Below are 13,227 nucleotides of genomic sequence, written 5' to 3'. Positions count from 1 at the left end.
TGATGATGTGTGCCCACGCAGATCTGATGGTTCTGGGAGGGCTGGACCTGTGTGTCTCCAAGTATTTGGGTCACGCCCAAAGTGGGCTGCGGTGGCGCGCCGCTCAGCTCGTTGCTTCCTGTGCTCAGAACATGCCGCAAGTGCAGGCCCACCTGCTGAAGATCAGCGCTTTGCCCAAACTTCTCCAGCTGACAGACTCGGACCCCCACCCCAAAGTCCGAGTGAAAGGCCTTCATGCGGTCTCATGTGAGTATGTCGTAGACCAGGGCCGTCAAAACCTGTTCCACTGTGATGCATTTTCTACACCTGTGTGGACTTGGGCCCTTATCATACTATCAGCTTGTGAAATCTCCCCAAACTTGTCCCAAACATTTGCTACGAAAATGTGTCCAAGTATTATAGTTTTTATGTTCTTAATTACCGTATTTTCCGCACCATAAGGCGCCCTGGGTTATAAGCCGCGCCTTCAATGAACGGCATATTTCAAAACTTTGTCCACCTATAAGCCGCCCCGTGTTATAAGCCGTATCTAACTGCGCTAAAGGAATGTCAAAAAAACAGTCAGATAGGTCAGTCAAACTTTAATAATATATTAAAAACCAGCGTGATGTGGGCGCGCATGGAGTCGTATATCAACATGGACGGAGCTGCGTGAAAAAAGCCACCCGGCCTCTTCGCGTAAACTTACCTTAACCACTCGCTCATCTTTTCTTCATCCATCCCTTCGAGTTAGCTTTTATGATGACGCCGGCTGGAAAGGTCTCTTTTGGCAAGGTCTTCCTTTTGAATATCACCATGGGTGGAAGTTTCTGGCCATTAGCATGGCAAGCTAGAACCACAGTGAAGGATGACTTCTCATTCCCTGTGGTGCGAATATTCACCGTACGTGCTCCCGTTGTATCCACAGTGCGGTTCACAGGAATATCAAAAGTCAGTGGAACCTCGTCCATGTTGATAATGTTCTCTGGCCGGATCTTTTTTTCAGCTATCTTGTTTTTACAATATGCACGGAAAGTAGCCAGCTTTTCTTGAAAGTCTTTAGGCAGTCGCTGTGAAATAGTAGTCCGTGTGCGGATGGAGAGATTGCGTCTTTTCATGAACCGGAAACCTGTCGCTTAGTAGGAGCCATTTTGTGGTCTTTACAGATGTAAACACACAAAGGAAATGAAACGTAATATCTGCGCCCTTTTTCTTCTTCTACGCGGGCGGGTGGTTGCTTACAGTAGAAGAAGAAGCGCTTCCTGTTCTATGGGGGCGGGTGCTTACCTTGGCGGTTGCTTGCGTAGAAGAAGAAGCACTTCCTCTTCTACGGGGAAAAAAGATGGCGGCTGTTTACCGTAGTTGCGAGACCGAAACTTTATGAAAATGAATCTTAATATTAATCCATATATAAAGCGCACCGGGTTATAAGCCGCACTGTCAGCTTTTGAGTAAATTTGTGGTTTTTAGGTGTGGCTAATAGTGCGGAAAATACGGTATAGTTTTTATGCCAGGTGGCACAGGGGTTAGTGCATGTGCCTCACAATACGAAGGTCCTGAGTAGTGTCGGAGGCAGATATTTACATATATCCGAATTTAAGTGTTACTACGTTTATTTCATAGTCATATTTGAAAACAGCTTGTGTTCTTCCAATTGTGGTCTTTTGGTTGTCTGCAAAACTGTGTGCTTAACCTTGAAGTGAGGAATGTTAGAGAGAGCGATAATAAGCATTTGTTTTGGCTAAGAGAGACACGACTGCCAGGGGGGGAGGAAGAGGAGAGGGGTTTTGATCGGGGGAGACAGACCATTTTGGCGGCGCGATAGAATGTTCTATGCTGGACTGGTCTCAAAAATATATCTGCAAAGCTTTGCCAATATATTACAAAATACCTATTCTGTCTCTGGTGGTTTTTCAACTCAGCTTTAAGTGTCGTAAAGAGCTTGGGAGCGACTTGTGACTTGAATTCCCTGGGAGGAACAACAGGTCCAAAACGCAACAGTAGTCCTGAGTTCAATGCCGGGCTCGGGATCTTTCTGTGTGGAGTTTGCATGTTCTCCCTGTGACTGCGTGGGTTCTAGAGATGCGCGGTTTGCGGGCACAACCGCGGAGTCCGCGGATTATCCGCGGATCGGGCGGATGAAATTTAAAAAAATTAGATTTTATCCGCGGGTCGGGTCGGTTCGGGTCGGGCGTTTGAAATTAAAAAAATTAGATTTTAAATAGATTCAGGCGGGTGGCAGTTAAACCAATTCGGAAATATATATACATAGTTAAATGTTGTTACCCACATATGAAAAACGAGCAGGCACCTGCTGCATATGCCACAACAGAAGAAGAAGAAAAAAAGAGATGGACACTTTTACGGAGCGGAGAAGGCCCCCGACGCCTCGCCGGGGTCCGGGACCGAGGCCCCTTCCCCCGAGAGGGCCCCACCGGGAGCCGTAGCTGAGGCGATCCGCGAGAAGGGCCCGATGCACGTCCAGGGTCACCACCGCGCCCACTGCACCGACACCCCGCCCCGTCCGCCTTCGCCGCGGCCGGCGTCACGCGCAGCAGGTAAGCAGCTTACCTGCCCGCCACCCCCGTGGCCGGGGGCTCGTAACAGGGGTCACTCCGCACGCTCCGCCCGCGCAGCTTACCTGCCCGCCACCCCTGTTGCCGGGGGCGCGTAACAGGGGTCACTCCGCGCGCAGTGCGCTCACGAAAGGGGTGGGGCTCACCCTGGTTGATATAGACAGCAGCTAGGACGGTGGCCATGGACGTCGGAACCCGCTAAGGAGTGTGTAACAACCCACCTGCCGAATCAACTAGCCCTGAAAATGGATGGCGCTGGAGCGTCGGGCCCATACCCGGCCGTCGCCGGCAGCGAGACGCGCTTGGAGGTGCGCTCAGCGCGGCTCCCATATGATTGCGCACTGGTGTGCGTCTGGGTCGTGACAGCGTGGCACGCGAATGTCTGTGCTGCATTGGATCAGTCTCCTTTCTTTAACAGGCAAAAGCTTTATAACCTCACTAATGCCTTGCATCGTCTATATTAGATATATAACAACGGGCGGGTGCGGGCGGATGGCGGGCGGATGCGGTTCTGATCAAATGTTAGATCGGGTGGATTGCGGATGGTTGACGACTTTCTGATGCGGTTGCGGATGAAATAATTGCCTATCCGCGCATCTCTAGTGGGTTCCCTCCGGGTACTCCGGCTTCCTCCCACCTCCAAAGACATGCACCTGGGGATAGGCTCCTCCCACCTCCAAAGACATGCACTTGGGGATAGGTTGATTGGCAACACTAAATGGTCCCTAGTGTGTGAATGTTGTCTGTCTATCTGTGTTGGCCCTGCGATGAGGTGGCGACTCGTCCAGGGTGTATCCCGCCTTCTGGCCGAATGCAGCTGAGAGACGCTCCAGCACCCACCGCCACCCAAAAAGGGACAAGCGGTAGAAAATGGATGGATGGATGTTATGGGGCTGGTTATGAATAGTAACGCGTTAATACCTTAATAATTATAATGGTTGATAGCATCCTGTAAAAACAATAATAATTAGACAAAAACATTTTGCAGCACAAACGAATGGGACACGTTTGGGGAGATTTTGATAAGGTAGATGCTGGTTCTGAATAATAAGTGCACATTAAATAACATAACTATAAAATGTTAAAAACATAAAAACTACAATGGGTGTACAAAAAAATTTAAGCACGAATGTATCTCAAAATAATGGGGCAATTTCGGGGACAAACTATAATAGTTAATAACATAGAAACTATTATATAACTAATAGTTTTTATGTTATTAACTTGGTAACACGGTGACAAAACGTCACCGTGGAGTTATTGAGTCTGCTTCCGCAGCTAGTGGGTCCGTGACGATAACATAAAAACGAGAGGTGGGGGAAATAATCTATTTTTAGATGCATTGCAATTCGGACATGGACAATTATAGAATTGATTTAGTAAACGTCGATAATCCATTTATTTAGTGTACATAAAATAATGCAGACAGTTCTAAAATGTGTCTGACTGCAGTGAACCACCTCACCGACAGATCCAACCAGCTCCTTTTTATTTTAGCGCACTTCCAGTTTTGCACACATTTCCATTAATTTAATAAATGTGGGAATTAATGTTTTTTTCTTATTACAAATGCACGGGTTTTTTTCAAGTTACAATTGATATACGCTTATTTAATGATACGAAAATAAATGTAAAACTGCATCAATATATATGAATTAAAGATGCATCAATAATCGGTTTTTAATCGAATCGCGGTTCCTGAATCGTAATCAAATCGTGAGTTGCCCAAAGATTCCCAACTTTAATAAAACTATAGTAGTTGGATAAAAGCATTTCCCGCACAAACAAATGGGAAAAGTTTGGGGAGATTTCTACTGGGTTGAAACGCTGTTTATGAATAACATGTTAACAACACAAAACCTATAGACATAAAAACTATAATAGTTAATAACATAAAAACTATAATAGCTGGACAAAAACATTTGCCGCACAAACAACTGGGAGAAATCTGGGGAGATTTTTAAGTTGTTCGGGGGCAGGTTATGAATAATAACATGTTAACATAAAAACTATAAAACGTTAATAGCAATAAAATTATAATAATGGTTAATAACAAACTATAATAATGGTTAATAACAAACTATAATAATAGTTAACTTACAAACTATAATAGTTAGACAAAACAATCTTGCAACACAAACAAATGGGCAAAGTTTGGGGAGAATTTGACAAGGTTGGGGGGTTGATTACGAATAATAAGTTAACATAAAAACTATAACATGTTAATAAAAACAACTATAATATTTAATAACATAAAAACTATAATAGTTGGAAAAAAAACAATGTGGCAGCATTGACAAATGTGGCAAGTTTGGGGAGAATTTGACAAGGTTGGGGGGTTGATTATGAATAATAAGTTAACATAAAAACTATAACATGTTAATAAAAACAACTATAATATTTAATAACATAAAAACTATAATAGTTGGAAAAAAACAATGTGGCAGCATTAACTGTCACGTTCAAACACTGAGGACATCTATTAAACAAGACAAAAGGCAAGGAATCAAACAGAGACAGAATTCAATTTGGACTCAATTGAGGAGAGACATGGCCACTGCACTCTCTGTACAGTCCTGCACCACGCTCTGACGAAGAAGGTTTTCGTCTCCTCTTTTATTCAGATGTTCAATGTTCACGCACCAACACATGTCACAGCAGGAATGGGAAGTATGTAAAACAGTCATTGTTTTCGGTCGCTTTGAAGACCAAGAAGAGGATGTCTCGGGCTTGGGCTCTTCCTGGATCCAGCTGGGGCAGGTGTTGGAGGACAATGGATAACCCCTCCCGTCTCCTGACCACAGCGACTTCAAGAGGGCAGCGGGTCGTAAATAGCGTTGACCTCGGTTACCAAATAGTTGGAAGAGAGTTTGTGAAATAGTTCAAAGAGAGTTCGTTTAACACTTCAAAGAGAGTTCCTCTGGAAGTTGAGCAGATCCTGCCATCTGTCCGTGTTGAAATCACAGTGGCGTTTCACGAGCCTTCTTCCTCTTGTTAGGCCTCGAAAGACAGCATTCATCTTCTTATCAGGAACATAATGTAATACAACGTTTCTTTTGTGATAACTTACAAACAATTATTCCAACATTAACAAATGTGGCAAGTTTGGGGAGAATTTGACAAGGTTGGGGAGCTGGGTGTGACTAATAACACGTTATTAACATCCATCCATCCATCCATTTCCTACCGCTTGTCCCTCTCGGGGTCGCGGGGGGGTGCTGGAGCCTATCTCAGCTGCATTCGGGCGGAAGGCGGGGTACACCCTGGACAAGTCGTTATTAACATAACTATAAATATTTAACATATAAAAACTATAATAGACAAAATAATTGTTGTAGCACAATTAAATGAGACAAGTTTGGAGAATTTTGTTCACGTGTTCGTGACAGTATGCACGTAAACTATCAGACTATATCAAGTACAGTATGGATTTTGGGCCAGTTCCATTTTTTTCTTTTTTTTTTTACGCGATGTTCAAATTTCAGGACTTGCATATTTTTTTCTCAATAATGTGTCCGCGGGCCAATTAAAAGCCAGCTTTGGGCCACAAATAGCCCCAGGTCCACACTTTGGAGAGCCTGTCATAGCCCCACAATGCTCATTATGACCCATATAAAGCAGGTGATGTTGTGAATGCAGGTCTGGTGCGAGAGCAGGAGGCGGGGTTGGCGGCGTTTCTGTCCCACGATGGCTTCTCAGTGCTGATGAGAGGCATGCAGTCTGCCAACCAGAAGCTGCAGACCAAGTCGGCTTTCCTTCTCCTTAACCTTCTCACGTCACATCCTGAGCACAAAGGTATAAACAAAGTCATGAACGTAGCGATTATCAATAAATCACTTCACCCTATGTGTACAAGAGAGATAGGTGTCGTGTTTGGACTTTGTTATAAGGCTGAAACGACGCGTCGACGTAGTCGACGTCATCGGTTACGTAAATATGTCGACGCCGTTTTTGTGCGTCGGCGCGTCGCATATTTACGTCACACTACTTTACTGTCATGGCGGAGCGCAAAGCAGACGATGCGAGCGAGGGGAAAAAAGCACGCCAAAAGTCGTCAAAAGTGTGGGAGTATTTCAATAAACGGCCTAATAATGTTGTTGTATGCACGCTGTGTCGAGCGGAAATGGCCTATCATAGCAGCACAATGGCTATGAACGAACATTTGAAAAGAAAACCCCCGACAGCGTTCTTGCCATCACCATCAACAAGTCAATCGTCCGCGTGCGTATACGTTGTCATTATTACACAAAAACATGAATGTGTCATTTGTATCTGCGTTGTAAATTCATAAACTAAAGCACCGTTTCGCTCTGAGAGGCGCGTTTGGCGTGCCTGTTCAGTGTTTACAAAGACGCGCTCCTCTTTAACGCTGTGGAGAGGCGGCGGCGAGCGAGCGGCGAGGCGGGGCGCGCCGGGAGCGACGCCGCAATCGTGCCCAGGTGCACGATCCGCGCAGTTGGAAGAGAAAAGACTTTGTGTAAAATTAAAAGATTGTAAACCTGGCAAAGCCGTCTGGCGTTCAGTCTGTCGGTCCTGAAAGAACCCCACGGCACAAGACGTGTCACAAACGCTAACGTTAATTAGTTGTGCAAATACCTTTTACAACATTAACAGTTACATATACTATGTACAAACCAACAATTAACTTTCACTTTAATCATACTATCATTGTTGTGTTATTAAGCAAAATAAGCAATACTTTTACTTTTGTTGAAATGTTTACACTGTACACTTTTTTGTATTGGATGTTTAGCTTTATTTTTGCACATTTTAGCAAATAAGCAATACTTTTACTTTTGTTGAAATGTTTACACTTGTTACAGAATATTTCCGTTTTGCACTTTTTTGTATTGGATGTTTATCTTTATTTTTGCACATTTTAAAGCAAAATAAGCAATACTTTTACTTTTGAAATGCTTATACTATTCCAGAATATTAAGATTTGCACTGGATGTTTACTTTTATATTTGCACATTAAAAAGCAAATAAGCTACTTTTAATTTTGTTAAATGTTAAAAGTTTTAAATGTTTACATTGTTACAGAATATTTTGTCATGTTGTTGTCAATGTTGACTGAGTGGCCATACTTTTTTTTTTGTAAATAAAAGCCATGCCTTTTGAAAAAACTGGCCTACATTTATTTTTTCCTCTTCATTTTAAATTAAAAAAAAAATCGGTAAAAGGAAAAATAATCTATAGATTAATCGAAAAAATAATCTATAGATTAACCGATTAATCGAAAAAATAATCTATAGATTAATCGATAGAAAAATAATCGTTAGCTGCAGCCCTACTTTGTTATAAAACTCAACATGTTCCTCCTTCCTGCAGACACGGTGATCTCCATGGGGATGGTCCAGCAGCTGGTCTCGGTGCTGCGTACTCCACACTCGCCTTTTCATGAGCACGTGCTTGGCGCCCTTTGTTGGTAAGAAACGTCCTTAGGAGGGGTGTGCCGATTTATTTAAAATCTGCGATACGAGCAGTCCTGCAACGTTTTTACTTGCGCAACACCCAGCTGACATCTAAATGTCCTCCAATAACATACCTGCCAACTACTCCGGTTTTCCCGTAATTAGTACAGTTTTCATCAACCTATTCCGGGTTACGGTTGCAGTGATAAAAAATACGTTTTTTCATTAATTAAAAAAAAATATTTTTTTTAAGTTTTATTCACGAAATCGCGTAACAACAATGACAATCGACACTGCTTCCCGTAACTTCCTGTCGAGCCATTCCGAATGCCATGCGCGAGGCTATTTATAGCACCGCTGCCAAGCACGAGGCACCTGTTGCCATTGTTTCCAAACGAGCGAACGATCATGTAATCAGCCGGAGAAAAATCGCAAACGAGTCTTAAACCGAAAAGAAAACTGCAGTCATTCCGTGAAGAATATTCAAAAGCCTATCCGGGAATAATTATCCGTTCCAAAAAGGGTGAAAACTACCACCTTGCGCAAACAAGATTTTTCGATCGGACACGGAGGAATTAGCGATGTAAAAGACCACGTTGGGACAAAAAAACACAAGTCTAATGCCGTTGCTAGCGATACAAGTGGAAAACTTTCAACGTTTTTCGGATTTTAGCCACAAAAAGGTAATGACACCAATGTTATCTATTGGAATTGTTTAGTACTGTTATACTGTTAAAAGTGTTTATACTATTTATGCTTTCAAGTCCAAGTTGAAGAAATCTTGTTAAATGTTGACAGCATAACTACCAAAATACAGAAGTATGTCCTTAATATTTTTGCAGTGCTATTTCTGTTGAAAAGTTCAAATGATTACATTAGAGATGTGATGTGCCACTTTTCAAGTGTCTGATGGCTTAAATTAATTTTCATGAATTTTTCATATTTTGAATTCTTTTGAAAGGCTTACAAAAAAACTACATTTGAATTGTAATTCCATGCTATTGACAGGACTATTAATTTTAATGAAGTTAGCTTACCATGTTTACAGTATGATAATTGTGATAGAAATGTGAATTTTAGGCACAGAATATTTTTTACAATTGAACAAGGCAGTAGATTATACAAGCTTGGACAGAAAGTTAATAATGACACCAATTTTTTTTTTTATGGAATTGTTTAGTACTGTTTTACCATTTGTTTACTGTAAAAAGTGTTTATACTGTTTATACTTTCAATTAACAAATTGAAGTCTTGTGAAAGGTTGACAGGATAACTGGCATTAACTGTCAAAATAATTTCAAACTATTGAAGTTAGCTTACAGAATAAACATGTCAATCAACCCATATGATTTTTGCTGTAATATTTTTGTTTTGAAAAGTCACTGTGACTGATAGAAAAGTGATGGTTTTAGCAACATTTTAACCTGTCTGAATGCAATCAATCATTTTGCGTGGACCCTGGCTACTAGGTTTTTCTGATTTCAAACGTTGGCAGGTATGCAATAAGCACGCAAGACTGCTCTTTTCTAACATTTTAGTCAAGTCATTTACAAAAACTGAATATTGTAGGCTACCCTACACCAAAATGGCGGCCGTGAGGCTTGTGTCGGTACAAGTTCTGCTACTGTCTGTCTTTTTTGTCTGTAGTATGCCTCAAAAAGACGTTTTGCATGACAAACGCACGTCTAGAGTTGCTTTTACTCAGAGGCATCTCGCGGACAATAGATCCAACAACGATCTCAACAATACCGGTGGAGATACTAGCAACACGCATACCGGGTGCTAGACACCGTGCCAATGTGCGGACCCGGTTCAGGAAGCGGCCGTTTAGACCACCACTACCAGCTCTGATCCTTGCAAACGTGAGATCGTTAAGGAATTACATTTATCAACTTTTCCTCCTCACCAATACCAACCGCCATATGCCTTACTGAGACCTGGCTGCACCGTACCGTGCCTGATCAGGCCATAACACCACCCGGCTTCATTCTCTATCGCGCGGACAGGCCAGTGAACCTGTCAAAGAAATGTAAAGGTGGAGGCATTGGCTATATGGTCAAACAGAAAATATACGGCTCTTTTTTTCTTTGCCAGCTCAGAAAATTGTGAGTCAGACCCAACCTCCTCCAACAGTTCTACACCTCAACCATCCAAAGCACACTCACCTTCTCAATAACTGTTTGGTTCGGTAACTTGTAATCACATTCACGCTAAGAACTCCGGCGCATCGTGGATAAATCCGGTGGTATCACAGGTCAACCCTTCCCTTGCATAGACACACTGTATCGTCACAGCATCACTCAGATAGCCCATAAGATCACCTCTGACCCCACACATCCACTACACCTGCTGTTCACGTTTACGGCCTCAGGGAGGCACTACAGATCACTGCTAGTTTTATCCCCTCTGCTATAAGGACACTGAATAGAACAGTGATCCTCAACAGGCGGACCGCGGTCCATGTCCGGACCCAGCGACGTGTCCGTCCGGACCCAGCACGAATTATAGTAAAAAATAAAAATAAAAACTTTTTTTTTTTTATTATTTTTTTATTATTATAATTATAATTATTATAAAAAAATATAATAATTGTATTTATCTGTGAGTTATCGCTAGCGCAAGTCAACGTTCTTTGTTGTTTTTAGTCAAATATCTCCACGTTTCGTTTACACTTCTCGTGTCTCACTCACTCCGTCTCTCTCTCTCTCAGAGAGAGAAAGAGAGAGAGACGGAGTGAGAGCGAGAGAACGCCACTCTGATTGGCTAATTCCGGGGTATGGGTTGTCATCTCTTTCACAACGACGCGCTGATAGTCTGTTACCACCTGGGTCATGTGCACAGTGCATGGAACCTTTCGCTGCAGGCACACAGTTGTCTCGTATCGCTACTTCGCTAACTGTTCACTTGTCAGTCACTGAATGTGAATCAAATCACAATGGCATGCTCCAAGTTGGCTCAGGCTGGTAAAAGAAAGGTGGACAGGGAAAATCGACGTTTCAAGGAAGAATGGACAGAGCAATATGTTTTCATCCTACCTACTGCAAGTACCAGACCAATGTGTCTACTATGCAACACTACTGTTGCTCTGGTGAAAAGTGAAAATCTGAAACGTCACTATCTGAAAGAGCACCGCGAATTTGAAGAGACATTTCCTCATGATTCAGAGCTAAGAAAAAAAGAAATCACGAGGCTGAAAAAGCCATATGAAACATCAAGCAAGATTTTTGTTAAATCTATGACACAACAACAAATAGCAACAGAGCAGTAACGTGCGGTGAGGTTGATGGCTGGTGAGGCACTGACTTCAACACAGTCAGATTTACAAACATATGAACCCTAAAGAGTATCTTATTCACCATTTGATTGGCAGCAGTTAACGGGTTATGTTTAAAAGCTCATACCAGCATTCTTCCCCGCTTGGCACTCAGCATCAAGGCTTGGAATTGGGGGTTGAATCACCAAAAATGATTCCCGGGCGCAGTGCCACTGCTGCCCACTGCTCCCCTCACCTCCCAGGGGGTGATCAAGGGATGGGTCAAATGCAGAGGACAATTTTTTTTCAAAGTTCTTATTTATTTTTGTTTCAAAGAAGATATTTCATGTATTTTATTGGATATTTATTTTATTTTTGTTAATTTTAAGAAAATGTTAAACTACCTACCTCCTGCTATTATATAAGCTTGACCGATAATAAACGGACCCAGCCTGTTTCCAAAAAACATTTGTGGACCTTCAAGATTTGTACTTGAGGACCCCTGGAATAGAACTTTCGGACTAATTACCGGTACGCTGTGAACTGGAATGCCTTTCTGTTGTTTGACTGCAACTGCATAGCAGGCATGAGCTATCAAAGCTGTACCGATTGTGAATCCCACCGATTCTTTGATTCTGATTTAGGCTACAATGAGCTAGCAGCTACACAACAATTCAGCACACAGTTGCACACAAGCTAGACATACGTATTAAGTGTCCTTCATTGCAGTGTAAAACATCACATTTGTCAATATAAACATGAACATCAAACAATGATATTTCCATGTTACTTGCCCATACAAAGTCTCCAAGGCAGAAGTGTATTAGAAAGTATCCAGTGACAAACGTGTCCATATCATTCGATTTACTGGCCTTAATGTAATAAATTATTGTGACCACTAGGTGTCACCAAAAACAATTTACCACACCACTTCGAAAGCATAAATCTGCCATAAAGTTAGGGTTTTTAATAGAGATGTCCGATAATATCGCCAGCCCGATATTATCGGCCGATAAATGCTTTAAAATGTAATATCGGAAATTATCGGTATCGGTTTCAAAAAGTAAAATTTATGACTTTTGTTGCGTTTTGGACCAGTTGTTCCTCCCAGGGAATTCAAGTCACAAGTCGCTCCCAAATTCTTTACGACACTTAAAGCTGAGTTGAAAAAAAAACCCACCAGAGACAGAATAGGTATTTTGTTGTATATTTTCAAAGCTTTGCAAATATACTTTTTAAAGTTAAAAGTTAAAGTACCAATGATTGTCACACACACACTAGGTGTGGCGAAATTATTCTCTGCATTTAACCCATCACCCTTGATCACCCCCTGGGAGGTGAGGGGAGCAGTGGGCAGCAGCGGTGGCCGCGCTCGGGAATCATTTTTGGTGATTTAACCCCCAATTCCAACCCTTGATACTGAGTGCCAAGCAGGGAGGTAATGGGTCCCATTTTTATAGTCTTTGGTATGACTCGGCCGGGGTTTGAACCCACAACCTACCGATCTCAGGGCGGACACTCTAACCACTAGGCCACTGAGTAGGTTGAAGAGACCAGTCTAGCATAGAACATTCTATTGCGCCGCCAAAAATGGTCTGTCTCCCCGACCCAAAACCCTCTCTCCTCCCCCCTCTCTCTAGACAAAATATATGCTAGTCAAAACACATTCCAAAGCATTCAAGGTTAACACACACAGTTTACTTGCAGAGAAACAGAAAGAGAATAAATGGAAAACACCAGCTGTTTTCAAATATGACTATGAAAGAAAATAAGTAACACAAAAATTCGGATATATGTAAATATCTGCCTCCGACACTTTTTAAAACGCCGCTGTACGGAGTGGTACACGGACATAAGGAGAAGTACAGAGCGCCAATAAACCTTAAAGGGACCCAATCACACCTACGGCTTTTCTCACACACAAGTAAATGCCATGCATACTTGGTCAACAGCCATACAGGTCACACTGAGGGTGGCCGTATAAACAAGTTTAACACTGTTACAA

The 13,227-nt window shown here is 42.3% G+C and overlaps 1 protein-coding gene across 2 annotated transcripts in view; it reads left to right on the top strand.

Annotated features, from left to right (window-relative positions):
• The window catches only part of hspbp1 (HSPA (heat shock 70kDa) binding protein, cytoplasmic cochaperone 1), a 34,598-nt gene that overhangs the window by 7,192 nt on the left and 14,179 nt on the right, over window positions 1-13,227 (top strand). For both annotated transcript variants that reach the window (XM_061974384.1, XM_061974383.1), the window contains exons 4-6: window positions 22-246; window positions 6,195-6,350; window positions 7,887-7,983. In XM_061974384.1, the coding sequence (XP_061830368.1) occupies window positions 22-246; window positions 6,195-6,350; window positions 7,887-7,983 (478 nt within the window). The remainder of the gene's footprint in view (window positions 1-21; window positions 247-6,194; window positions 6,351-7,886; window positions 7,984-13,227) is intronic.

Source organism: Nerophis lumbriciformis, linkage group LG22, assembly GCF_033978685.3.
Source record: "Nerophis lumbriciformis linkage group LG22, RoL_Nlum_v2.1, whole genome shotgun sequence".
In the NCBI taxonomy this organism is placed as follows: domain Eukaryota; kingdom Metazoa; phylum Chordata; class Actinopteri; order Syngnathiformes; family Syngnathidae; genus Nerophis; species Nerophis lumbriciformis.
The sequence above is the reverse complement of the archived record's forward strand: the minus strand, read 5'-3'. Positions and strand labels throughout refer to the sequence as shown.